Source organism: Cebus imitator, unplaced genomic scaffold (genome assembly GCF_001604975.1).
Source record: "Cebus imitator isolate Cc_AM_T3 unplaced genomic scaffold, Cebus_imitator-1.0 Scaffold226, whole genome shotgun sequence".
Lineage (NCBI taxonomy): Eukaryota > Metazoa > Chordata > Mammalia > Primates > Cebidae > Cebus > Cebus imitator.
In genome coordinates, this window is record NW_016107541.1 from 3100887 (window position 1) to 3126842 (window position 25956).

Here is a 25956-nt window from a genome sequence, read left to right on the forward strand (position 1 = left end):
CTGGGTTCAAATGGTTTTGGAATAGATGGCATGACATAGTTGCCAAATTTTTGTTTTGCAAGCTAAGAAATAAATTAAAAAGTCATAAACTCATGTCCCCATCATTTTATTTATTTATTTATTTTTGAGACAGGGTCTCACTCTCTTGCCCAGGGTGGAGTTCAGGGCACGATCTTGGCTCACTGCAACCTCTGCCTCCTGGGTTCAATCGATTCTCTGGCCTTAGCGTCCTGAATAGCTGGGATTACAGGTGTACGACACCACACGTGGCGCGTTTTGAAAATTTTTTATTTTTGATAGAGACAGGATTTCATCATGTTGGCCAGGCTGGTCTTGAACTCCTGACCTCAAGTGATCCGCCCACCTCGGCCTCCCAAAGTGCTGGGGTTACAGGCGTGAGCCACCACGCCCAGCCATTTTATGAGTACATTTTGTGCCCAATCAAGTAGCAAAGACATAATCTTAAAATAAAGGGCAGTTCTTCCCAATGGAAAAAAAAAACAGTAGGCAGCCATTGACACATGAATAGATGTACACTACTGTTACACACACACACACACACACACACACACACACACAGAGTCACCCAGAATAGACTATGTTGCTGTGATAACAAACCACCTGAAGTCTCAGTGGCTTAAAATAACAAAGGTTTGCCTCTTGCTTATTCAGGCGCTTGTGCGCCGGCTGGAGGGGCAGGGCTCTGCTCTGTCTGCCCTCACCTCAGAGCCCAGGCTGAGAGCCATCCGTCTCTGAGCTTCAAGGGCAGTCAAGGCAGAGAAAAGGGAAAGTGGCACATTGTACGCTGTCTCTCAAAACTTCCTCCTGGAAGTGATACCTGCTATTTCACTTACATTTCATTACCCAAAGCAAGCCAGATGGTCAAGTCGGAATTCCGAAAGGGTGGGGAAATGCAATTTACCAAAAGGCAGGCGGAAATAGGTAATGGAAGGACGCCAGTGAGTACTGCAGGTGAATCCGGTGCAACTGAGTTGTCCTGGTTCAAACAATTAAAAAGCACTTTGTGTGTGTGTGTACTTTTACCAGCTTCTTCACAGACCGTTGCCCATACTTGAATGAATCTTTCTTCTGGATGTGCTACTGTATAAGTGGAAGAGAAGGGAGGGTGTGGTCAGGGACATTTTGAGGGAATACTAAGGTCTGCTTTGGACAGTGAAACACATCAGACAATGAGCTTCCAGCTGCTTGTTTTCCTGCCGGAGTCTCTGTGAGTTCTTATTTATAGCTGCTTGCTTGTTGCTGAGTGCCTCCCAGCAGCGAATTCCTTTAGCCCTCTCTAGGATGAGCAGCAAATGCCTGTTCCTGGCAGCCTGAGAATATCGTCGTGGGCGTCCTCTGATGACCCGCGGTCTGGTGTTTTGCACAATCTTCTTTACCACTCCTTCTAGGAGGATTGAGAACTGAATTTGATTTTTAAAACGAAGCTTGATAATCAAGAATAGCCATGGCAGCCTGAGTGTCGTGGCTCATGCCTATAATCCCAGGACTTTGGGAGGGTGTGGTGGGCGGATCATTTTAGGGCAGGAGTTTGAGACCAGCCTGACCAACATGGTAAAACCCTGTCTCTACTAAGAAAAATACAAAGAAAAAATAAAATAAAATTAGCTGGGCTTGGTAGTGCTTGCCTGCAGTCCCAGCTACTCAGGAGGCTGAGGCAGGAGAATCACTGAAACCCAGGAGGCAGAGGTTGCAGCGAGCCGAGATTGTGCCACTGCACCCCAGCCTGGTGACAGAGCAAGACTCCGCCTCAAAAAAAAAAAAAATATATATATATATAGCCACAGCAGTTCTCAAGGGGAAGAGCAAGGAAAGTTTCTTCCCTGCAAAACACAGGACTGCAGTAGGAATCAGGATTGCCTTGGGGCCAAGGCAGATTGCTAGACCAATGGAAGCAACTCTCAGATGCGTTCATGTTGTTCTGGGGAGGTGGGACGGGCTTGAGCGTGGTGTGACTACCAATGGGAAAGAATGGATGTGTTCATAGAATCTCTATAATAAAAACCATGGTGGATTCAAGACCTCACCATGAAAAAAAATACACTTTGAAACTTTTGGAATTAAATACAGAGGAATATCTTTATGGTTTCTGAATAGGATGAATTACTTAAACACATGACAGAAAGCATTACCATAAAGGAAAACACAAATAATGACTGCATCGAAATGTAAAATGGATGGTAAATGAAAAGCAAGTAGTGTAGAGAAAACAATAGCCACATCCTTGACAGAGCCTCAGGTCCAGGGCAGCATTTACAGAGCCACTGCTCTCTGTGGTGCCTGAGAGGGACTGCCTCTTTAAATTTGGTGCCCCAGGGCCTCCTTTGCCACATCTTAGTGCCAGCCTTAGGTGCCAGTGCCATCCTAGTGCCAGCTTTAGTGTCTAGGGTTGTAGTGCCCAGTAGTGTGGCTGGTAGCTCCAAGTGGCTGTTGAACACGGTGGCACTGAGGTTGCTGTGAGTGTAAAATATGCACTAGATTCATCCAAAAAAGGTAAAATGGCTCATTCACATTTTCCTATTGATTACATTTTGAAATGGTAATATTTTGGATATGTTGACTTAAATACAATATATTTATTAGGATTTTTTTTTGGCTTTTATTAGTTTGGCCACTAGAAAATTTAAAATTATCAGCCAGGTGCAGTAGCTCATGCCTGTAATCTCTGTACTTTGGGAGGCAGAAGTGAGCCGATTGCTTGAGCCCTGGGTAACATGGCAAAACCCCATCTCTACAAAAATACAAAAATTAGTTGGACGTGGTGGTGCTCACCTATAGTCCCAGCTACTAGGGAGGCTGATGGGGGAGGATTGTTTGAGCCTGGGAGGTGAAGGCTGCAGTGAGCCGTGATGCACTTCAGCCGGTGACAGACGAAGACCCTGTCTCCCCCCAAAATTTTTAAATTACATTCGTGCCTCCCCCTATATCTCCATTGGACAGCACTGACCTCGAGTATTATAAAGAATTCAAACTGGGCTGGGCACTGTGGCTCACTCCTGTAATCCCAGTATGTTGGGAGGCCGAGGCAGGTGGATCATTTGGAGTCAGGTGTTCAAGACCAGTCTCTCCGTCATGGTGAAACCCCATCTCTACTAAAAATACAAAAATTAGCTCTGCATGGTGGCAGGCACCTCTAATCTCAGCTACTTGGGAGGCTGAGCTGGGAGAATAGCTTGGACCTGGGAGATTGAGGCTGCAGTGAGCTGAGATCACTCCATTGCTCTCCAGCTTGGGTGACAGAGTGAGACTCCGTCTCAAAAAGAAAAAAAAAAGAGAATTCAAACTGATCAATGAGTAAAAGACAAAGAAGCCAGTGGGAAATGGACCAAAGACATAATTAAATCCTTTACCAAAGAGGAAATACAGACGGCCAATAGATACATGGAAAGACGGCCAGTCTTACTGGCAATCGGGAATGCGAAGTAAAAGCACAGTGGTAACAGTGTTTACTCTTCAGATCGGTGAAAATGAAAAGGTATTGGGAATTGGTGAGAATGGAGAGAAGCTGTTACTTTCACCCATGGGTGGTGGAGTTGCGCTGTAGCAGCCACTTTGGAGAGGACTTTGGCTCATGTTCTACCCCCAGCTTGTCCACCTAGAGCACTGGTTCTCTCCTGGGGGCAATTTTGCTTCCCAGGGTGTATTTGGCAATGTCTGGAGGCATTTTGGGTTGTCATAAATGAGGGTAGAAGATGCTCCTGACATCTAATGGATAGAGGCCAGGGATTGTATAGTGCAGGGGACAGCCCCCCTCCAGAATAAGGAATCATCTGGCCCCACATGTCAATAGTGCTCTTTTTGAGAAACTGACACAGACGAGGATTCCAAGTAATTTCCAGTTCAGGTGCATCAGGAGATGCAGATCAAGGTTCTAATTTCGGTGCTTTGTATTTGTAATCACCGAACTTTGGAAACAGTATACGTCAGTTTTAGGGGTGTGGGTGAACATGCAGAGACGCTACAGTAGTCACAACGCATTTGCCAGTGATTTGGCTAGATCATGTCCAGCACTGCGTGAATCAGCCAAGTTTCAGGCTCATATGTACATGGAGAGCATTTTGTGTAAATATTTGAAATAGGAAATAATGCTGTCTATTAAATATATTGCCTTTGGACTGTGCACGGTGGCATACGTCTGTAATCCTGGCACTTTGGGATGCCAATGTGGGTGGGTTACCTGAGGTCAGGAGTTTGAGACCAGCCTGGTCCAAAACCCCATCTCTACTAAAAATACAATAATTAGCTGGGCTTGGTGGTGGGAGCCTGTAATCCAAGCTATCTGGGAGGCTGAGGGAGGAGAATCATTTGAACCTGAAGGGCGGAGGTTGCAGTGAACTGAGATTGTGCCACTGCACTCCAGACTGGGCGGCAGAGCACAACTCTGTTGCAAAAATAAATAAATAAATAAAAAAAAATAAATACATTGCTTGTGGATACATGCATATGTAACAAAATTCAAAAGCAAAATCAGAGCATGCACAGCAGCACCAAATAGCGATTGCCCCTGGGAGGGATGGGGAGGACAGTACAAAAAGGCATTTCAACTTTTTCTGTAATGTTGATTCCTTTAAGAAGTTTGAAGCAGTTGATCAGACACGGTGGCTCATGTCTGTAATCCCAGCACTTTGGGAGGCCAAGGTGGGTAGATCACCTGAGGTCGAGAGTTCAAGACCAGCCTGGCCAACATGGAGAAACCCAGTCTGTACTAAAAATACAAAATTAGCCAGGCGTGGTGGCACATGCCTGTAATCGCAGCTACTCAGGACACTGAGGCAGGAGAATCACTTGAACCGGGGAGGCAGAGTTTGCAGTCAGCTGAGATTTTGCCATTGCATTCCAACCTGGGCAACAAGAGCAAAACTCCATCTCAGAAAAAAAAGTTTGAAGCAGTTATGACAAAATATTGACCTTTGTTACTATAACCAATGAAGACATGGGTGTTTGTCTTTCTATTTTACTTTTCTCTCTATTTGGAATTTTTTTCATAATAAACACTCATACGTACCTACCAAAGGGCCCTTGGAACAGGGGCTGCCTGAGTCCAAGCAGCTCAGTGGGGTTTGTCCCTGTTTCTCTGTGGTTCGCCTGCTTTACCCAACACTGATCCGGGGTAAGAGTTTGGTACATGGAACATGTTTCTTTTGAGACCGAGTCTCTCTCTGTTGCTAGGCTGGAGTGCGGTAGCAGGATCCTGGCTCACTGCAAGCTCCACCTCCCAGGTTCAAGCGATTTTCCTACCTGAGCCTCCTGAGTAGCTGTGACTACAGGCATGTGCCACCACGCCCAGCTAATTTTTGTTTTTTTAGTAGAGACGGAGTTTCACCGTGTTGGCCAGGATGGTCCTGATCCCTTGACCTTGTGATCCACCCGCCTCAGTCTCCCAAAGTGCTGGGATTACAGGTGTGAGCCACAGCGTCCAGCCAGATCTTAGAATTTTAAAGACTTGTATGAAGTATCCTTTCCCTTGGAACCTTGTTTGGTAGATAGCTTAATTAGATGATGTCTTAGTCCATTCAGGCTGCTAGAGTGAAATATGATAAACTAGGTGGCTCATAAACAATGGAAATTTACTTCTCAACGTTCTGCAGGCCGGGATGTCCAAGATGAAGGGCCTGATTTCTAGACCACACCTTCTCACTGGGTCCTCACAGGGTGGAGAGGGCAAGCCGGCTCTCTGGATCTTCTTGTATAAGGGCACCAATCCCATTTGTGAGGGCTCTGCCCTTATGACCGGGCTACCTCCCAGCAGTCCCATCCTGTAATACCATCCCCGTGAGGGCTGGGATTTCAACATGTGAATTTTGAAGGGACAGAAACGTTCCGTCCATGGCAGATGGTAAGGCTCCGTCTCCATAAGACGTTCAGAATGGACCATTTGAGCCAGTCTTCCCTTCACGCTGCCTGAGGATTCCTGCGTTACCCGTATAACTGAACCAGGAAGTCAGCGCCTCACAGGGAATTCATCTCTCTCGTGGCATCGCAGCTGCTGCAATCAAATGCTATCATTGATGTTTATCCTGGATGCCCACCCCCGTCCCCAGCACAGATTCACAAGATTCTTTTCTTAGACCCTTGATGATTTTAATCTGCATTGTCTTCATACATCCTGAGATAATTGAAACTTGCCTAAAATAGTTTACCCAACAACTCACACATATGTTAGCAGGGGCTCATGGCCGCCTTTTAGAAATATAGTCGCTCTTTAGAGGCCAGAATTCTTGCATTCTTTCAAAAAGCCTCATAGACATCTCCCCCGACCTATTGGTGGTGTTATTCTGGGGTTTTACGGAAATAGATTTTTAAGCATCTGAACTGTAATCTCTTGGTTCTTGGATTTTTTTTCCCACACTGGAGCTTGGTTACATCCTTTTTCTCCTGGGTCGTCAGGATGATGGCTCCCCTACTGTGGCTCTGGGGCTCCCTGGGGCTCTGGTGCCTCAGTCTCTCCCCTGGCTCTTGTCAGCTCCTGTTTCTTCTGCCGCAGACTGTGCTGGGCCTCACGCGGCATCTGGCCCTCCTTTTTCCTTCACAGACAGCTCTTGTTTTCATTTGTTTATAGTGGTTATTGTAAAACTTTCTTAATGAGATGTTATTAATGTAAACATTGTGTTTGCGTACTTTTTTCAATGTGAATTAAAATGATATAATTTCCTCATGAATACAGATTCGTTTTAAAAAAGAATTCTAACCGCACAGAATCATATGGGATAAAGAGTGAAAGTAGTAGTGGGCAGGCACGGTGGCTCACGCCTGTAATCCCAGCACTTTGGGTGGCTGAGGTAGGCAGATCACCTAAGGTAGGGAGTTCGAGACCAACCTAACCAACGTGGAGAAACCTGTCTCTACTAAAAATACAAAATTAGCTGGGTGAGGTGGCACATGCCTATAATCCCAGATACTTGGGAGGCTGAGGCAGGAGAATGGCTTGAACCTGGGAGGCAGAAGTTACAGTAAGCCAAGATCTCACCATTGCACTCCAGCCTGGGCAACAAGAGCAAAACTCGGTCTCAAAATGAAGGAATGAAGGAATGAATGAATGTAGTTCTTCCAGAGTGTTCCTTCCCCATCTCATCCACCCTGGATTAGTCAGGGGTCTCCAGAGAAAGTGTGTGTGTGTGTGTGTGTGTGTGTGTGTTTATACATATATGTAGAGAAAGAGATTTGTTTTAATGAATTGGTGTGCATGATTGTAGTGGCTGGCAAGTTCAAAACCTGGAGATCTGGGGAAGAGTTGCACTTTGACTCTGAAGACAGCCCCGCTGGTCAAGTTTCTTCTTTTCAGTGTGTGGGGAGGCTAGCCTTTTTTCTCTTAAGGTCTTCAGCTGATTGGATGAGGCCCACTCACATGACAGAGGGCATCTACTCTGCTCGAAGTCTGTTGAGTTAAATATCAGTCTCATTTAAAGAATACCTTCACAGAAATATCTAGAATAATGTTTAATCAAATATCTAGGTACTGTGACCTAGCCAAGTCGATGCGTGAAATTAATCATCACACGCCTCCCATTCATCTTCCTTCTGTTCTTAACACTTTGGTGTGGTTTTCCTAGATGTTTTCTATGCAGTTTCCTGTGTGTGCATGTGTATGTGTTGAGAGCTTTAATGCACTTAGATAATGATAACCTCCCCCCGCTCCCAACTTTTTTTTGAGACAGGGTCTTGCTTTGTCACCCAGGCTGGAGTTCAGTGCGTGATCTCAGCTCACTGCAGCCTTGCCCTCCCTGGCACGAACAATCCTCCCATCTCAGCCTGCTGAGTGGCTGGGACTACAGATATGTGCTACCATGTCTGGCTAATTAAAAAAAGATTTTTTTTTGTAGAGAGGTGGTCTCACTGTCTTGCTCAAGCTGGTTTCAAACTCCTGGCCTCAAGTGGTCCTCCCATCTTGGCCTCCCAAAGTACTGGAACTATAGATGTGAGCCACCACACCCGACCTGCCTCCCTCATTTAATTTGTGAAAATCCTAAGTGATGTTCTGGCCAGGCGCCATGGCTCACACCTATAATACCAGAACTTTGGGAGGCTGAGGTGGGTGTATTATTCGAGGTCAGGAGTACGAGATCAGCCTGGCCAACACGGTGAAACCCTGTCTCTACTAAAAATACAAAAATTAGCTGATCTTGGTAGTGGGGGTGCCTGTAGTCCCAGCTACTCTGGAGGCTGAGGCAGGAGAATAGCTTGAACCTGGAGACGGAGGTTGCAGTGAGCCAAGATGGCACCACTGCACACCAGCCTGGGCAACAGAGCAAAACTCTGTCTCAAAAAAAAAAAGTGATGTTCTAAATATTGTATCAGCCTTCCTGAGGTTGCTGTCAGCAGGTGCCTGCTGCACATTTTGAGAAGTTTTACCTTAGGAAGCTGGAGGAGTGTGGGGGTGAAAAGGAGAGGCTATGTGTCCAGAGCAGAATCCTTCACCGGTTGGGGTGAGAGGAGGGGAGGGGAGGGTATCCCTGAAAGAGACCTAATTCAGGAGCCAGATACTTCCGGAGCCCTGAGAGCGTCCCTCCTGTACCCACCGAGGGAAGACATTCCTTTTAACCCAAGCCCTTTAAGTGTAGGTTGGATGTCAGGGCTGGCAGAGGCAGATGCCATCTGGGACCCTTCCTGAAGCCCAGGTTTGCGATATATGCTAAAAGCTTTCAAAATACCTATTTCCTTTAATCCAGAAATACTGCTTCTTACAATGTCTCCTGAGAAAACAAGAAACAAAATACACAAAGCCTTAGCTCTAGGGGTTTTCATTGCCAGTTTTACTCATAAGAAAGGGAGAAACAGATCATCCGAGTGTCCAAGAGTAGGGATTTGTTAAATAATGACAATTCTACCCCACATAGAATAGAATACTCTGTATCTATCAGAAATTTTCACACAGAGTTACTCTTATGGATGTGAAGATATTGGTGATACATTCCTAAGACATATAGCAAATGGTCCTGTTTTCATTTAAAGAAAAACGTGTGGTGTGTGTGTCTGGTCTATAACATTTTTTCTTTGATTTTTGGATCTTTTTCTGCAATAAATATGAGCTATTTGTGTAATTATATGCAAAGGAAGATGTTACATTATGTTCTAGCTTATGTATTTTATTCATAAGTCAGGAAACTGCAGAATACTAGAGCAATATCTCCATCCAAAGAAGTTAAAAATGATTTTTGGGCGCTCCCTGGGTGGATTTACAAGTTTTCTGGCGCATTGATGTGAAAGCAGGCGGATAGGTTAGCTGGGAGGTTGGAGGTGGCAGCAAACTCTCCATTCCCAGAGAAGCCGAAAACCTCAGCGGCTTCTAAGTAGAGCCTGCCTGCAGCCTACTCTTTTCTCTTTAAAATTATTGTGAAACATTTCACTGTATAGCTGGAATGACCTATTTCAAAGGATGCATAAGCTAGAGCATATTAGAGAGCCTTTACCACAGTCAACAGTTATTGAGTTGATTATGCCGTGGTATGGATGTCAGGGTTAGAAAATCAACGGTATTCTGTAGAACTTTAAAGATGTTAATATTTGTGATTTAATAGTCCTGTGGGGAGGCAACTAGCCGCCTTATTAAGTGGGCAGGGCTACTTGAGCCCTCTCGTTGTTCCATGAAAAATTATATTCCTATTAAAAATTGGCTGATGCAGTGGCTCACGCCTGTGATCCCAGCACTTTGGGAGACCGAGGTGGGTGGATCACCTGAGGTTAGGAGTGTGAAACCAATCTGACCAACATGATGAAATTCTGTCTCTACAAAAAATACAAAATTAGCCAGGCATGGTGGCACATGCCTGTAATCCCAGCTACTTGAGAGACTGAGGCAAGAGAATTGCTTGAACCCAGGAGGCAGAGATTGCAGTGAGCTGAGATCGCATCATTGCACTCCAGTCTGGGCAACAAGAGCAAAACTCCATCTCAAAAACAAACAAACAAAAAATCTGGTAGAAATTGGGCTGAGCTGCTGTGGAGTTGCTCTCAATGTAAACTCTGTGCCCCGCATGCAGTGGTGGTGTCGCTGGCGGTGCCAAGAGTGAAAATTGATTAGCTGCTAGCCTGGGTTGATTTTAGCATCTCACCGTATCTGCGTGTGTGCGGCGGTGAACCTGAAGCTGCACTCTTTTCCTTTGTTACGAAGTCTCTTCATCAGCTCGGGCTGCTGCAATGAAACACCGTAGACTGGGCGCTTACTCAGAATGGAAGGTGATTCCTCACAGTTCGGGGAGCTGGAAGTCCAAGATCTTATACAGAATGGAAATTTATCTCTCACAGTTCTGGAGGCTGGAAGCCCAAGATCAGGGCACCAGCATGGTGGGACTCGGCCTGGGTCCTCTTCCAGGGTGCAGACTGCAGACTTCTCTGTGTGTCCTCACATGGGGGAAAAAGGCACAAGAGCGCTCTTGAGGTCCCTTTTATGGGACACTGATTCCATTTATGGGGCTCCACCCTTGTGATCTAATCACCCCACCAAAGCCCCACTTCCTAGTGCCACCCCACTGGGAGCTAGGATTTTAACATTTGGTGATAGTTAATTACTAGATCTCCATTGCTTCTCGGCCTTTTAGCTAAGATCTAGTGTGATTACTAGATCTCCAAAGTCAACCCTCAGTGTATCTATCCAGCTTGCTTCTCTCTCCATGACTTCACGTGCTATCTATCTCTGCCTGACGTCTCCACTGGGTTGTCCAGAGACAGTCTCATACAGTGCACTGAGGTCTGCACGCCATCTGTCCCCACAACGGCTCTGTCCCATGTCCTGTCCCTCTCATTTGATGGAACTGCATCCTCTCAGCTGCTATAGCCGAAACTTTGGGGTTATCCTGGACTCTTTTTCTATCCAACCTCACCTCCATTCTAACAGCAAATCTTCCTTTCCAGAATCCAAATTCGCCTCCCCACTGCTGCCCCTACCCTGATGTGACACCATTGTCACCTGCCTGGCCCCACAGTGGCCTCCCATCAGCCCCCGATCTCCACCCTGTTCTTCCAGAGCCTGTTTCCCGCCCAGCAGCCGGAGTGGATGTAGATGATTGGCAGTGGACCGCTTAGCATGCTCCCCCTACTCACGGGGTCCCCAGGGCCCTGTCCACGGCTTCTGAGGCCCCATGTTGCCTCCTGGACGCGGGTCACTCCACTTCTCACTCATTCATTCTGTTCTAACCCCGCTGGCCGCTGGGCTACTCCCTGGATGAAGCAGGCATGGTCCTGAGTTGGGGCCTTTGCTCGAGCTATTTCCCCCACTGGGGCGTTTCCCTCTCTCTGTATCCCTGTGGCCCATTGCCTTGCCTCTTTCACACATGGGCCCCAGCGTCACCTCTGGCAAGCCCAGCCTGACCACCCTATTCCCTAGACAGCTGCCCCACATCGCGCACGCACCTTTCTCTACGTTTATTTCCCTATAAGCCCTGTAGTTGGTGCGTTTCCTTCTCTGGGGAAAGCACGCCCTGGGAGGGCTGAGATCTTGATAGTCCACCGATGTTTCCATGCCTAGGCCCTCACTCCAGTCAGTCCTCAACACACATTTGAGAAGGAACGAGTGGCTGGCTCTCTCTAAACCATCTCTGAGAATTGGGACTCCAGGTCCCCATCACTGCCTGTCCAGCCCCCTGGAGGGTAGTGGGTGCCCCTCGAGGTCCCTGGTGCTGACCGCCATGCTCTGGCTCTGCCCCTCTGACCCGATTCCCCTCTTCATTTCTAGACCGGCCTTATTGTCGCCTGCTACCACGGCTTTGTGGATACTGTGGTGGCCTTAGCAGAGTGCCCCCACGTTGACGTCAACTGGCAGGACAGCGAGGGGAACACAGCCCTAATCACAGCTGCACAGGCAGGTAAGAGCGGGCTTTCCCCTTCCCTCCCAGAGCCGTGACCAGAGCACCACTGCCAGGCAGCCCGGGCTCCCAGTGCGATGCATCAGGATGGAAATGATCAGAAACCATGTCCTGCTCCCAAGGGGTGCCAGGGAAGGGCTGATCGCTGTGAGGGCACACACTATGCATTTGGGACACTCAATGCATTTACCCACTCATTCAGAATTTGGTACGGGTAGAGCAAGCTCTGATGCTGGCTGAAGGTTTTGAATATGAATCTGCACCAGAAAGCCGCCCTTGTCACCGCTTCGCCCGAAGCCTCACACTCCATCCTGCTCCCGAAGACTGGGGGTGGCACGAGGCTGGCAGACCCACCAGTGGAAGAGACACAGTCCTGTGTCTCAGTGATAGTTAATCATGAAAGTAGACACACGTAGATGACCTTGCACTTTACCTGTAGAGTTAAAGAAACGCCAGGAAGTGTTTCTGAGAGCCGTTAGAGTATTCGTGTAACAAGGTGAGACTAAATGAGTGTGAGTGTCTTGTGAGCGGGTATCTGAGCATGCGGCCTTCAGCCCATGACAGTCATCGAGAGGACGGCACTTATGTCAACATTGGCAAGTGCGTTGTGACCTCCTCTGGACATTTTTTAAAGGACAGACATGAAAGCTGTGCTTGCCTCTTCATAATCACACTTCATTTGGAACGGCGGCCTTGGCCATGTTTAGCACTGACCCCTTTTAGATTTCTTGGCCTCCAAAGATTCTATGTTTCATCAGTCGAGTTCTCAGTTGCAAGCAAAGAAGCTGCCTGCAGCCGAGCCAGGAAGAACAGGCACTTGTGTGTTGTGGGAAGGAGGGGAAGCTCCCACGATTGTCAGGGGTTGTTGAGAATTCCACTCAGGGCCTGGAAGCTGGAGGAAATGCTCCAGGCCACGCTGTATGTTGCTTCTGGTTGGGAAATGGCTGTTGCTGTCACCGAAGGGAGGCCTCCTTGTCCCTTCAAAGCCAGCCTGGGTGGATCTGATGGGCGAGGGGCCAGGGAAGCTGGAAAAAACTGTCTGGCAGTTTCATCCCCCATGGTGGGAATGGTCTGTGCACCCCACTTTCCAGTCAAGATGAATAGAGTGGAGAGCTCTCCAAACTCAGAAAGGGCCATGGGCCGTACTAACATGTTTTCACCGCCTCAGGTTTCAGAGCATGAGACATCACCTCCGTGGAGGATTCCAGCCTTTGAAATCCCAGCAAGAGTGTGAAAGGGCTTTGTAAGGCATTCAGTGATTATGTCTCATCATTCATTTCCTCTGATGGACCAGCTGCCATGTCAGGGGCCAAGGATACAGAAGTATATGGCAGCCCTATCCTTAAGTAATTCTGCAGCTCACGGGCCAGAGAAACAAACACGACACCCAGCATCATCTGTCTGCCAAAGCTCGGTGCTGTGGGACGAGAGTACTCCATCAAGCCTGAAGTTTAGGATGAGGTCTTGCAGGAAGGGGGTGTCAGCTGGAAAAGTCTGAGGCAGGCCACTTCAGGCAATACATCGCAAGGCCATGGGGCTGAGAGGGAGCCAGGCAGTTCTCAGGAATGGCGAGTCTTCGGAACAGTGTGCGTGGACATGGCTGTAGGATGGCGTGTGCCTAGGAGAGATGAGGGGAGGATGGGGACCAGGTCATCAAGGGTCTAAGCACAATGGAAGAAAATGCATTTCAGTAGCGTGAGGCTGCATGAGTGGTGACAGGGGTGAGAGGATCCTGGGGGCTTAGCAGGGGGCTCAGCACAGGAAGGCCAGGAGCTGTGTGGCTGGAAGCATAGGTGGCGGTGGTGGTGATGTGGGACATGGAGGAGAGCTGGGGTCTAGGATGGCTTTGGGCTTTGGGACAGGGGCTAACACCAACTGCAAAGGGCATGTAAGTCAAAGAAAAGGGGCCAGGCACGGTGGCTCACCCCCGTAATCTCAGCACTTTGGGAGGCCGAGGCGGGCAGATCATGAGATCAGGAGTTTGAGACAAGCCTGGCCAATATGGTGAAACCCTGTCTCTGCTTAAAAACAAAAACAAAAATGAAAAACACTAGCCAGGTGTGGTGGTATGTGCCTGTAGTCCCAGCTACTTGGGAGGCTAAGGCAGGAAAATCACTTGAACCCAGGAGGCGGAGGTAGCAGTGAGCCGATATTGCACCACTGCACTCCAGCATGGGCAAAAGAGGGAGACTGTATCTCAAAACAAAAAAAAAAAAAAAAAAAAAGAAAAGAAAAATGGGAGGAACATTGGTTCTGAGCTGGCTGTCATGACTGAAATGAGACCTCTAAGTGAAGAGGTCTCCATGGCAAGACAAGAAGAGAATGGAGCTCTAAAGTCTGGTCCCTGCTGGAAATACAGATGGGGACAGGTGTTGCTGGCGAAAGCTGGGACATAGATTAGGCCATGATGGTATGACAATGTCCGATAAGAAGGGATTTCTTTTCTTATTGATCTGCCAGAGTTCTTTGTGTGTTGTTTTGATTTTGTATTCACTCATAATTGTTTCTTCAGAGTTAGGTGCACATTGTCTATTTTTGGCAAGAATACGGCATTGGCCATGATGTGTCATTGGCGTGTCCTATCAGGAGCACATACTGCCAGTTTATCCTGGTGTGGGCGATGCTAAATTTAACGAACTGCTCACAGTGATAGTCACCACATTTCTCCATTTTAAAGGCAGATATTTCCCCTCTATAATTAATAAGTAATCTGCACGTTGATACAGGGAGATTGTATGAATACCGTTTCCCCACCAATTTTTGCCATTGATAATCCTTATCTGGATCATTTATTATACACTTATTATCTGATATTTTACTATAAAGAAGAGCTTTCCTTTAGCTTTGCCCTTTTTTTCAGTACCGTTACTCATTTTTAAAAAATTCATGTGTTCTACTTCAATAATGCCTTTGTTCTTTTCAGTGCTGAAGTTATCCCAAACCCAGCCAGTGGGAAACCCCAGAAATGGCTCCAGGGTCCTTTTGTCGTATTTTGGTCAGTTTTGAGTACTTACTTGATTTATGGCACAGCAGAGTGTTCCACATTCTCCCTGGACTTTCCTAGTCTCATCTGCGACCAGCCATCATGTTGTACCAGAGCGAGCATAGAAAGCCAACACCAACACAAAAGTATACCAAACTGCAGGGTCTTTATTGCCGGCGACCACAGAGGACTCACTTCCCTCCAACCCGTGGCCCCGAAAGGAGGGTGTCAAGACCTTTTATGACTGTAAACCACCTCCTGGGTAGGGGTAGGGGCAAAGGGCTTTGGACATTCTGTGGGCCAGTGGACTTTGGACATTCTGTAAACCACTTCCTGGGCAGAGGTGAGGGTGAGGGGCTGCAGACATTCTGATTGTTACTTAAGTGGTTCACAGAAGTAAAGATAAGCATTAGTGAGACCTGAGTCCTCTGTGGCCGCTGGCAATAAAGACCCTGCAATTTGGCCTACTTTTGTCTTGGTGTTGGCTTTCTTTTTTTTTTTTTGAGACGGAGTTTCACTCTTGTTACCCAGGCTGGAGTGCAATGGCACGATCTCGGCTCACCACAACCTCCGCCTCCTGGGTTCAGGCAATTCTCCTGCCTCAGCCTCCTGAGTAGCTGGGACTACAGGCACGCGCCACCATGCCCAGCTAATTTTTTGTATTTTTAGACGGGGTTTCACCATGTTGACCAGGATGGCCTCAATCTCTTGACCTCGTGATCCACCCGCCTCGGCCTCCCAAAGTGCTGGGATTACAGGCATGAGCCACCGCGCCTGGCAACTTGGTGTTGGCTTTCTATGCTCGCTCTGGTACAATAATATCTTCAAGGAATGATAGTTCTTTCTTTAGCGAGCAATGGTATTTAGAAATCAAAATCTGGGCTCTAGCTGTGCCCATTGGCATTAGATGTTATTGCTTGTAGGTGTTTCTGTGAGCAGAGTTAGAAAAAAAATTTTAAATAAGGATACCTCCAATCCAAATGCAACACCATAGTCTTCCTCCTCTTCACCCTTTCCGTATGCTTCTCCCCATTCTTTGTCAGCAGAAGCCTGGTTCCAGCAATCACAATGTGTTCACCCATTTTCCTTTCCTACAACAAATGTGCACAAAGTCATGATACTAAAGGATAATTTGCAGAAGCTAAAAAATTTGACCCTTAGGTGGATATAAAGGGAAAACTCATTCATTAGTGATGAGCTAGTAATTAGTTAAGGCCAGTTCAAAGGAAATTTGAAGAACAGACACAGAGAGAAGCAATCACAAATGCTGAAATACATCTGCTAATAGATGCAAAACTGGTCAATATCCTATAAGGCAATAGAGTATAATGTTGTGGGTTATCTTTTCTATGAGGTGAAGTTGTGGACTGAATGATTACGTCCTCCCCATCACATTCATGTGTTGAAGCCCCAACCCCCAACATGATGGCATTAGAAGGTGGGGATTTGGGGAAGTATGGCATTTAGATGAGATCATGAGGGTAGGGCCACTGGGATGGGATTAGTGTCCTTAGGAAGAGGAAGAGACCAGAGCTCACTCCCTCCCCACCATGTGAGGACACAGTGAGAAGACAGCTGTCTGCAAACCAGCAGGAGGATCCTCGTCAGCCAGGGAATCTGTTGGTGCCTTGTTCTTGGACTTCACAGCCTCCAGAACTGTGAGAAATAAATGTCTGCTGTTTAAGCCACCCAGTTTGTGGTATTTTGTTATAGCTGCCTGAGCTATAACAGGAAGTGAGCCAGACATCCCTCTACCAGATACGATGCAGTTGATATTGGTATCTAAATATTCAACTATTCTTGTTGAATATTTATACTTAATTGAAATAATTTCTTAAGGGAGGTTTTGTTTAAGGCGTATTAACAGGAAATTGTGTATAAGATATTTAATGAAGTAAGAAATTCAACAAGAATGATTAAGTCACTTGCCAAGTGGTTGTCATTTGATAAACCCTGGTTTACCTGTCTTGCTATTGCGACATTTCATTTGGAAGGATGTTTGTGTTGTAGCTAACTGTTCAAGTCTGGTGCTGACTGCTGTTGAAGCCATCACAAAACGCTCAGTTTGTATAACTGAAACTTCCTGCTGTTATCTGGAAGTAGCAGGAAAGCACAGCTTTGTATATTGTTTCCTAAAGTATATTAAAATTAAAAAAAGAAACTATTGCTACTAAAAAAAAAAAAAAAGAATCTCCACCAGACATCTCTACTAGATACGATGCAGTTGCCTTGCTGCAGATAGACATTGTTACAGCTTAACTTCTGCCCCTGTAGAGCTGTAGAGCAGCCTAGGAGCTAAATACTCCCAGAGCGTTCCCTGCACAGCACCAGCACAGAGCACCCAGCACCAGCACTTACCTGGAGTGGAAAGAGACCCAGTCACCTCATTAGTCCAGTTTTCAGCTATGGACAGTTTTTGTTTTGTTTGTTTGTTTTTAACCAAGAGCCAGAAATTAGAATACCACCATGGCTGCCAACATCAGACCTGCTAAGTAAAAGCCCGCATTTCTTTGTGGTTGTGTTCTTCCCACATAGCCTACCAAAAGTTTTTTGTCTTATACCACCATCTTCAAAAGCACAGTTACATTTTTTTAACTTTCTGCAGTCTGTCCAGATTTCAAATCCCTTCCCTATCCGCAAATGCTTACTTATATCACCGAGTCAGTGACCTATTGAATTTTTCTAAGAATATGGATTGTTAAAATTTGCAACATTTTCTCTTGCTTCTTGCAATTAAAAACCAATTTCATTTTTTAAATTGTTTCCTAGGCACCAGACAACCAGGGAGGAATAAATCTATTTCAGATGAAGATGCTGGCCTGACCCTCTAGCCCAGCCCCCTTCCTTTTGAATACCACCTTTACACTGACCTTTGTTTTTCCGGCTTGCTCATCCTTCTGCGGGGACTGCGCTCATCCTGCTCTGGTTTATTTTAAGTCAAGGGTGACACAGGTCCTCTTGGAGACTGGAGGGCGCTCCGGCAAAGGGAGGAGGAAAGGGCTTCAGCTGCTTTCCAGGCTTAGCGCCCAGCAGCCTGGGGAGTGGTGGAAAGAATTCGGGGCCAGGTGCAGCCCTCTCTGCTGTGTGGTTTTACTTCCAAGTTGAGTGTGGCAGGGAAGCCTGTAACAACCAAGGAGGAGCCCCCACCCTTTGCCTGGTGGTACCTCGGAAAGGCGGCATTGGGAGCCTAGTGCCCTACTTGGCCTCATATGTTTGGGGTGTTGAAAAATGGCATTGGTGGGTCTCAAAGCATCCCCATAGACCACCTCTCCTTTGCTGCCCTTTTATCTGTGGGCATTGCTGGAATTTTGCAGGGTTCACGGAATTAGGTGTAATACCCCAATCCTCCCCATCAGCAGCGGCCTCTGCCATCTTCCTTAAGGAACAGAAATTGAGTGGTGTCCCTCGATGGTTCTTGTCACACTCCTGGCCTCTCCCTGTTGCCTTTGGTCACAGATGGTGTCTTTATCTGCTCAGGAAATCGGGAGCTCTGTGGGGCCTCCTTTGTGAGGGTACTAATCCCACCACTAGGACCCTTCCCTCGGGACCTAATCACCTCCCAAAGCCACGCCCTGTAGCATCACCTTGGGGGTAGGATTTTCGCACAGGAATTTTGGAGGACAAAAACATTCAGACCGTGGCAGGTGGGACGCTGGGAGAGGAGTGAAGATTCCTGTGTTCTCAGCTGTCCTGGGAGCTGGCCCGCCCAGGGGGAGCCGTGCTGCCAGACAGGGCTGGAGTCCAAGTCAGGTAGCGGGATCGGATGCTGGGGTTTGTACAGGGGTCTGGGCTGTCCTGAGGTCAGTGTCACAGCTGGGAACCTGCCTGCATGGGCAGGAGGAGGCAAGCAGAGGCCTCAGCAGTCTTCCTGCTTCCTTTACTTGGCCTGGCTGATGTTCTTGGAGGCTGATTTAAAAATACAATACACAGTGTTTGGGGGCAAAATAACCCCACATGAGCAAGGAAATTATGGGTGAATATCTCTTCCACCTCACGCTCAGCCCTGTCTCTAGTTCTGCTGTCTGGAGATAACTGTTGTTAATGATCTGATGGGTTTGCCCTGCCTTTTAAATTTAAATAATATCATTATTATAATGTATTTTTTCTTCTTTTTTCTTTTTTGAGACTGAGTCTTGCACTATCACCCAGGTTGGGGGTTACAGTGGCACATCTCAGCTCACTGCAACTTTCACTTCCCGGGTTCAAGTGATTCTCCTGGCTCAGCCTCCAGAGTAGCTGGAATTACAGGCTCCAGTCACCATGCCCAGCTAATTTTTGTATTTTCAGTAGAGACGGGTTTCACCATGTTGGCCAGACTGGTCTCAAACTCCTGACCTCAAGTGATCCACCCACCTTGACCTCCCACAGTGCTGGGATTACAGGCATGGGCCACCAAGCCCTGCCTTTTTTTCCTTTATTACTGGTTTTTGTTACCTTCCCCTACTTACTGATCTACTTAAGCTCTCTGTGGCCACCTCTACATGCACCCACCCTCTGGCCTGGGCTCTGACCCCTGGATAGCCAGCCTAGGCCACTGCCTGAGGCTTTGGGACTGAGTTGAGTTTACATAGGGAGACGGAGGGGAGAGGGACTTTACATCATTTAAACAAACAAACACAGATTAAAATGCTTCCTTGTGTGTCTTAATTGCTTCAGTGTGCAGAAGAGATTTTCCCTAATTTCTTTCTGAACCTCCAGGGCTGCCCGTGTCCCCACAGGCACAGTTGCCTTAGACACTGGCTCTCAACCTTGTGCCTCTGGAGTCAGCATCACCTGGCTGGATCATGCGAGCTTTAACACAGATCTGGTGTAAACACAGACTGCCAGCACCTGCCCCTGGAGTCTTTGAACAGGCCCAGGGTGGTGTCCGAGAATCAGCAGATCGACAGGTTTCCCGGTGATGCTGATGCCGCCGGCCCAGGGACACCACGTTGAGGATGGAGGGCTTTGAAGTTTTCATGCCTGATGATGGCAAAGGACCCCTCTCCGTGGGCATTGAAGACCAGCAGAGTCACAAACTCCAGGGGAGATGTTGTCAGACAGACACAGAGGCATCATGGAACTAAAGTGAACATGAAGAAAGCAGCTGAGCCTCGTTCATGACTTTCCTGTGCTATTTTGCCAAAGAGGCTATTCAGGCCCAATCAGATGATGGCCCATTTAAATCAATTTCATAATCAGTTTTATTTATTTGATGATTTAATTCCAAAAGTTGTCTCTGTATATGTGCCTACAGCAAAAAATGAGGTATGAAAGTATTACCAGGAAGGAAGAAAAAGATCCCTTCTCAATCTCCCAAACATTCCAGGTCCCTTATCAGCACACGGGAGTCACCTTTTCCGACCTCATTCAGTCTTTTCCAAATACATGCATAAGTACATGTGCTTTTTATTCACATGACTAGGCTAGCTCTGTTCAGATTGTGTTTTCAGTGGTTTTGTTCACGTGGTAATGAATCTAGGAACTCCTGCTGCGTCGGTGCCCCTGAGCCCTGCCTGGCACTCGGAGCCCTGCCTTCCTGCACGGGATGTGTGGCTCAGGCCTGGTTCCCGATCAAGACTTAGGCCGCGTTACGAGTGCTTTCGCTCACTGCGGTGGATCTGGCTCTTAGGCCAGTCCTTGGACATGAAATACTTCCTTCCTAAATATTTGTTTGAAAAGAGGATATTGTGTAAAATACATGAACCATGGTATACTTAACTGGCCCAGTTACCCGACAAGTGGCTTTTGAATTACCCAATGGCAGCAAGGCTGTCGTGAAATCCTTTGGGTCTGGGGTGCAGCTCTGAGAACGGCATGTTTAGGGTCCTGGCAGGAAGATGTCAAGCGACAGGTGTGCTCAGAGGGCTGAACAGAGGAATTGATGAGGGCCTGTCAATTACGGAGGCAGGGGTGGAGTTAAGGGAACCAAATTGAAAGGATTAAGGGGAGGGGCTCTGCAGAGAGCGACCCAGGCCAGGAAGCTGGAACCCGAGAGGCAGCCTCAGCCTAGAGCCCCAGCCAGGGGCTGGAATGGGGGGCAGGGCTGGAAACCCCGCTCCTCTACCCCGGTCCCCTGCCGAGCCAACCCAGATACTTCAGTGGGCCAGAAACCACGCAGGTGCAGTTGGTGCAGGTCAACTTCCTAGGCCAAAAGCAGGGCAAGGAAGGGAGGCAGTGTGCAGACAGACTCTCAGAATGGAATGGCTTCAGCAGGGGGCATGCCTGTTTTAAGAGTAACACAGCTACCAAGTGGCCTTAGAAAGCTGTGGCAGTTTCTCCTTTACCCCAAGTGCCCAAGAGTGTTCTTGCCAGCCCTGGCTGAGATCAGTCTTTTCAGGATTTCCTCAAAATGAACCAAAACTCTGGTTTTCAGTCGTACTTCCCCAACTCTCTTTCGATCCTGTTAGGATGCTTTTGGCTTCAACAGTGAGGACACTGCCTTCTCTTGCAACACAAGATGCTGCAGGCGACAGTTGCAGGGGTGCCACACTGAGTATCTGGGTGATGCTAGGACCTAGAGCCACTTCTCAGAAATACTCTCGCCTGTCCCTCATGGTCCCAAGGTGGCCCCAGCCACTAGAAGGGCCACTGGGATCCACGTTGTAACACTCAGAGACGGCAAGGAAAGGGGCAACTCCCTGTCGGTGTTTCCTTTTATAAGACAGCAAAACATTTCCAGAAGGCTCCAGCAGAGTGTCGTTGCCGTCTCAGAAACCAGGGTTGCGTCACAAGCCCGAGCCAAAACAGTGATGGAGAATGTAGACAGTCAGTGTAGATAGCAGTCGCGCTGAGCAGAATCAGCATTGTGAAGCAATGTCTTAAAGCAACCATATGTTTATGTGATTCGCTATGGCAACGGGGTTGGTTTGAGATTTGTGAGTACAAATTCGGATGCAAGTGCCTTCATCTGCCTTTTGAGTGTTCTCTAAAAAGTCTAATTTCCTCGGCTATTTAATGCATAATGAAAATACAGCCAAATCTGTACTAGGTCTGTAAATGGAGAGAATGTATGAAAATAAATCCTCGTGTAATGAGATTTAGGAATCTCATTTAGCTAGTCATTTCAACTTTCACCAACCCCCCTCTAACAAAAATAAAATAACCAAAGACATGAATAGGAAGTCCCGTGGATGGAGTTGTGTGTTTATTTTGTTTCCGTGTTGTGCCTTAACAGAACAGCACGAACGTGGTGAAGTGAGGAGACGCCAGGGGTCTCCTTGAGCTGGTGATGGGATAGAGCCCTTGGAGCTTGTTTGGGGTATAAGGAACCCCTGATAGGTGTTTGCAGCTTGTTATTTCTTGCATTTACTGGTAAATGCCTGAAGGCTATGTGCCGATAGCCAGCCTGGCAGGACTGCCATTGCATGGGGCCCAGGGTCGGGGACAGATCGGCCGAGATTCTGAGGGGTGGCTGTGTGTTTGGGCTGCGGGGGAGGCCTGGCTCCTGAGCTGAATGAGGGAGAGTCCCAGTTCAGAGGAGAATTTAAGACTTGGTCAGATCCCAGGAACAATGCCTGTTCGTGTTATTTATCTTATTAGCCGTGTACATGATCATGATCTTGTGTCACCTCTTCGGGATGTCCATGTTGTTTTGAAGTGCTTTCTTTTTTCTCAATTTGTGCCGTTTCAAATAAGAGATTCGAACTTGGTGAGTCTCAATTTCCTAATGTTGCCTTATCTTTTCCCTTGAGCTTTCCTGAGGTCTTCTGATTGACCATGGCAGTGCCACACCCTGCCCGCTTGCCAGGTGGGAGGGCCCCTCAGCTAGCTTGGGGCTTGCCGGGTTCCTCCATCAGACCCCGACCTGCCCTGCAAAGAGCAGGGATGCTGCCCTCCCCTCCTAAGCCTGCACCTCCACCTGCGTGTTAAACGCCTTATGCTAAGAATTCCTGGAGTCTGTTCGCGCCGTGTGGCTGGTGTGATGTCGCATTTCCAAAGCCGGCAGCCCCCTCTACTGGCCTGGTCTGGAGAACTGCGTTTGAGAGTCTAGAGTCAGTCCAGTCTCAGACAACATAATTCTGTCACATTTTCCCATTTTGGAGCAGCTTATGTTTATTGCCATTTTTTTTGACAGAGTTTCGTTCTTGTTGCCCAGGCTGTAGTGCAGTGGCGCAATCTCGGCTCACTGCAACCTTCGCCTCCTGGGTTCAAGTGATTCTTCTGCCTCAGCCTCCCAAATAGTTGGGATTACAGGCACCCGCTACCATGCCCAGCTAATTTTTATATTTTTAGTAGAGGTGGGGTTTCACCATGTTGGTCTCGATCTCTTGACCTCATGATCCACCCACCTTGGCCTCCCAAAGTGCTAGGATTATAGGCGTGAGCCATTGCGCCTGGCCTTTCAAATTAAAAAAATTTTTTTTGAGATAGTGTCCCACTCTGTTACCCAGGTTTCAGAGCAGGGCCGTGATGTCGGCTCACTGTAACCTCTGTATCCCAGGCTGAAGCAATCCTCCCATCTCAGTCCCAAGTAGCTGGAACTACAGGTGCTCATCACCATGCCCAGCTAATTTTTTGTAGAGATGGGGTTTTACCATGTCAGCCAGGCTGATCTGGAACTCCTGATCTCAGGTGATCCACCCACCTCAGCCTCCCAAAGTGTTAGAATTACAGGTGTGAGCCACCATGCCTGGCCAGCCCAGCTAATTTTTAATTTTTTTTTTTTTTGAGATGAGATCTTGCCGTGTTGCCCAGGCTTGTATCAAACTCGTAGGCTCAAGTGATCCTCTAGCCTCAGCCTCCCTGGCCTCTTCTGGCCTCAGCCTCTCTGCTGGGATTACAAGCGTGAACCACCTTGCCCATTCTGACACTTTAAATAAATAAACTTTTCCTAAAGGAGAATTAGGAATGTTTCAGTCTTTTCATCTAATGCATATTTATTGAGCAGCCCAGAGCGTGCAGTCAGTTGGAAGTTGTAGGCTTGTGAGCTGGGTAACAAGGGCTGTGGCGGCCGTGGGAACCCACATGTGCATGGGGATGTGGACAATGAGACACCGTGGAGTCAGGGGCACTAAGGAAGACCTGGCATTGGAAGGGATGGCTCATCAGGTCACCAGGTAAAAAGAGGAGGCAGAATAATCCAGGTAGAGGGACTCCTTGTGCAGAGGCCACTAGATTAAAGGAAGCCTGGCTCGTGGGTGAATCACACAGAGAGCTGGCTGTGTGAGCACGGAGTGAATTGGGAAGGCACTGGCGGTGAGAGCTGGCAGTGAAGAGTTGGGACCTCATCTAAAGAGCAGAACCCATGGAGAGTTTCAGATGAGTAGTGGGATGGGCGGAGGCCCTTCCTGGTGTCACCGTGCTGCTGGTTGGAGAATGGATGGGTGCAGAAGTGGGACCAGGGAGGCTAGTTAGGAGGGGAGCTATGGCCCTGTAGGGATGTGTGGCCCAGGTCAGGGATGGAGAAACAAGGACAGCTTTGGGAAATGTTAAATTGTTTCGTAGAGACGCGGTCTCACCATGCTGCCCTGGCTGGTCTCAAACTCCCAGGCTCAAGTGATGTCAGAGGTGCAGTTGGCAGAATGTGGCGATTGCTTGGGTGGGTGTGGGGGATGTGGAGGGCTTGGGACTGAGCCCAGATGCCTGGCTTGGGTGATGGGGAGACTGCTGGCGTTCATCACTGAATAAGGGGTGTGGGCGAGGAGCAGCTTCGGAGGAAAGATGTTTTGGGCTTGATGCATTGAATTTGGTCTGCTTGTAGGAAACCCATGATGAAATACTCAGTAGACAGATTCTCAGGCAAAAAACTCGAGAAGAGACAGGACTGGAGAGAGTTGATATGGAAGCTTTAGAGCTGAAACTTGGACCCACGGGAGTGTAAGGATCACCAAAGGAGAGTGAAGGAGAGGAGGAGGGGCTTAGCAGGCAGCCGGGGAACAGCAGCATTTCAGGCAGGAGAGGGCAGGAGCTCAGAAAGCAAGTTGAGAAGGCGGAAAATCAGAAGAGTGAGCATCCACGTGTCCATGGAAAGACTGTGTTTCTTTCTTTCTTTTTTTTTTTTTTGAGACAGAGTCCCTCTCTGTTGCCCAGGCTGCAGTGCAGTGGCGCAATCTCAGCTCACTGCAACCTCTGCCTCAGTCTCCTGAGTAGCTGGGATTACAGGCACCTGCCACCATGCCCAGCTAATTTTTGTGTTTTCAGTAGAGATGGGGTTTCACCATGATTGCCAGGCTGGTCTTGAACTTCTGACCTCATGATCCACCCACCTTGGCCTCCTAAAGTGCTGGGATTACAGGCCTGAGCCACTGCGCCCGGCCAAGAGCATGTTTCAGAACGGATGAAAGAGGACTGAGTGGGAAACGCTGTGGAGATGTTGCGCGTGATGAGAACTGACAAATCACCATGGTGTCTCATTGTAAGAAGGTCACTGGGGACTGCTGGGGGTGCTTTCAGGAAAACCAGAGAGTGTCGGTAGCAAGAGTGAGTAGATGGCTCTGGAGGTGGACTGAAGAGGAGTTGAATGATTGATGGAGGGTGACGGGAACAGGAAGACGGTCCCACAGGGGCTTCTGTGAGTCACATATGCTTTTAAGGTGAGAGACCCTCGAGCATGCATGCATGTCAGCTAGCTGCTGCTGTGTCACAATCCCACACTCTGGGATATTTTTCTTGCTCCTGCGTCTGTGGGTGGGCTGGGGATCTGTTGATCTAAAGTGTCCTTGCTCACGTCTGTGGACAAGCCGGGGACCTGTTCTTGGGCACTTTGGCTGGGGCAGCTCTGCCGTGTGCGTGACTCATTCTCTTCCTGGGAGCAGCGAGCCAGCCTGGGCGTGTTCTTCTTAGAGAGACAGCTGAGGCACAAACATGTGTGAAAGTCTGGATAAGAACATTTCAACCTTTGCTTCTCTCATGCCTGCAAACATCCCATCGGCCAGTGGTCTGCTAGACAGAAAAGCTAGGAAGTCACTTAGCAAAGGGCAGTGTGAAGAATGTGGGCCATTCGTGCATTGTAGGAGCTGAGAGCCTTCTGAGGGTTCACTGATAAATCAACTTGCAAAAGGCAGGTGAATAAGAGAAGAGGCATACAAATGTATTTAACATGTGGACATGGGCGCCTTTGGAATGAAGACACAAAGATACAGGAGAAATTTTCCATTTTTCTATTTAGGTTCAACAAAGTGTGGACAGTCATGTAGAAATACAGTTGGACATGCCGGGCGTGGTGGCTCATGCCTG

At 48.0% G+C, this 25956-nt stretch overlaps 1 protein-coding gene across 2 annotated transcripts in view; it reads left to right on the forward strand.

Moving 5' to 3' along the window:
• The window catches only part of ANKRD33B (ankyrin repeat domain 33B), a 107366-nt gene that overhangs the window by 40197 nt on the left and 41213 nt on the right, over positions 1–25956 (forward strand). For both annotated transcript variants that reach the window (XR_005195229.1, XM_017496948.2), the window contains exon 2: positions 11687–11816. Coding sequence is in view for 1 of the 2 variants with exons in the window: in XM_017496948.2 (XP_017352437.1) it covers positions 11687–11816 (130 nt within the window). In the remaining variant the exon portion in view is untranslated. The remainder of the gene's footprint in view (positions 1–11686; positions 11817–25956) is intronic.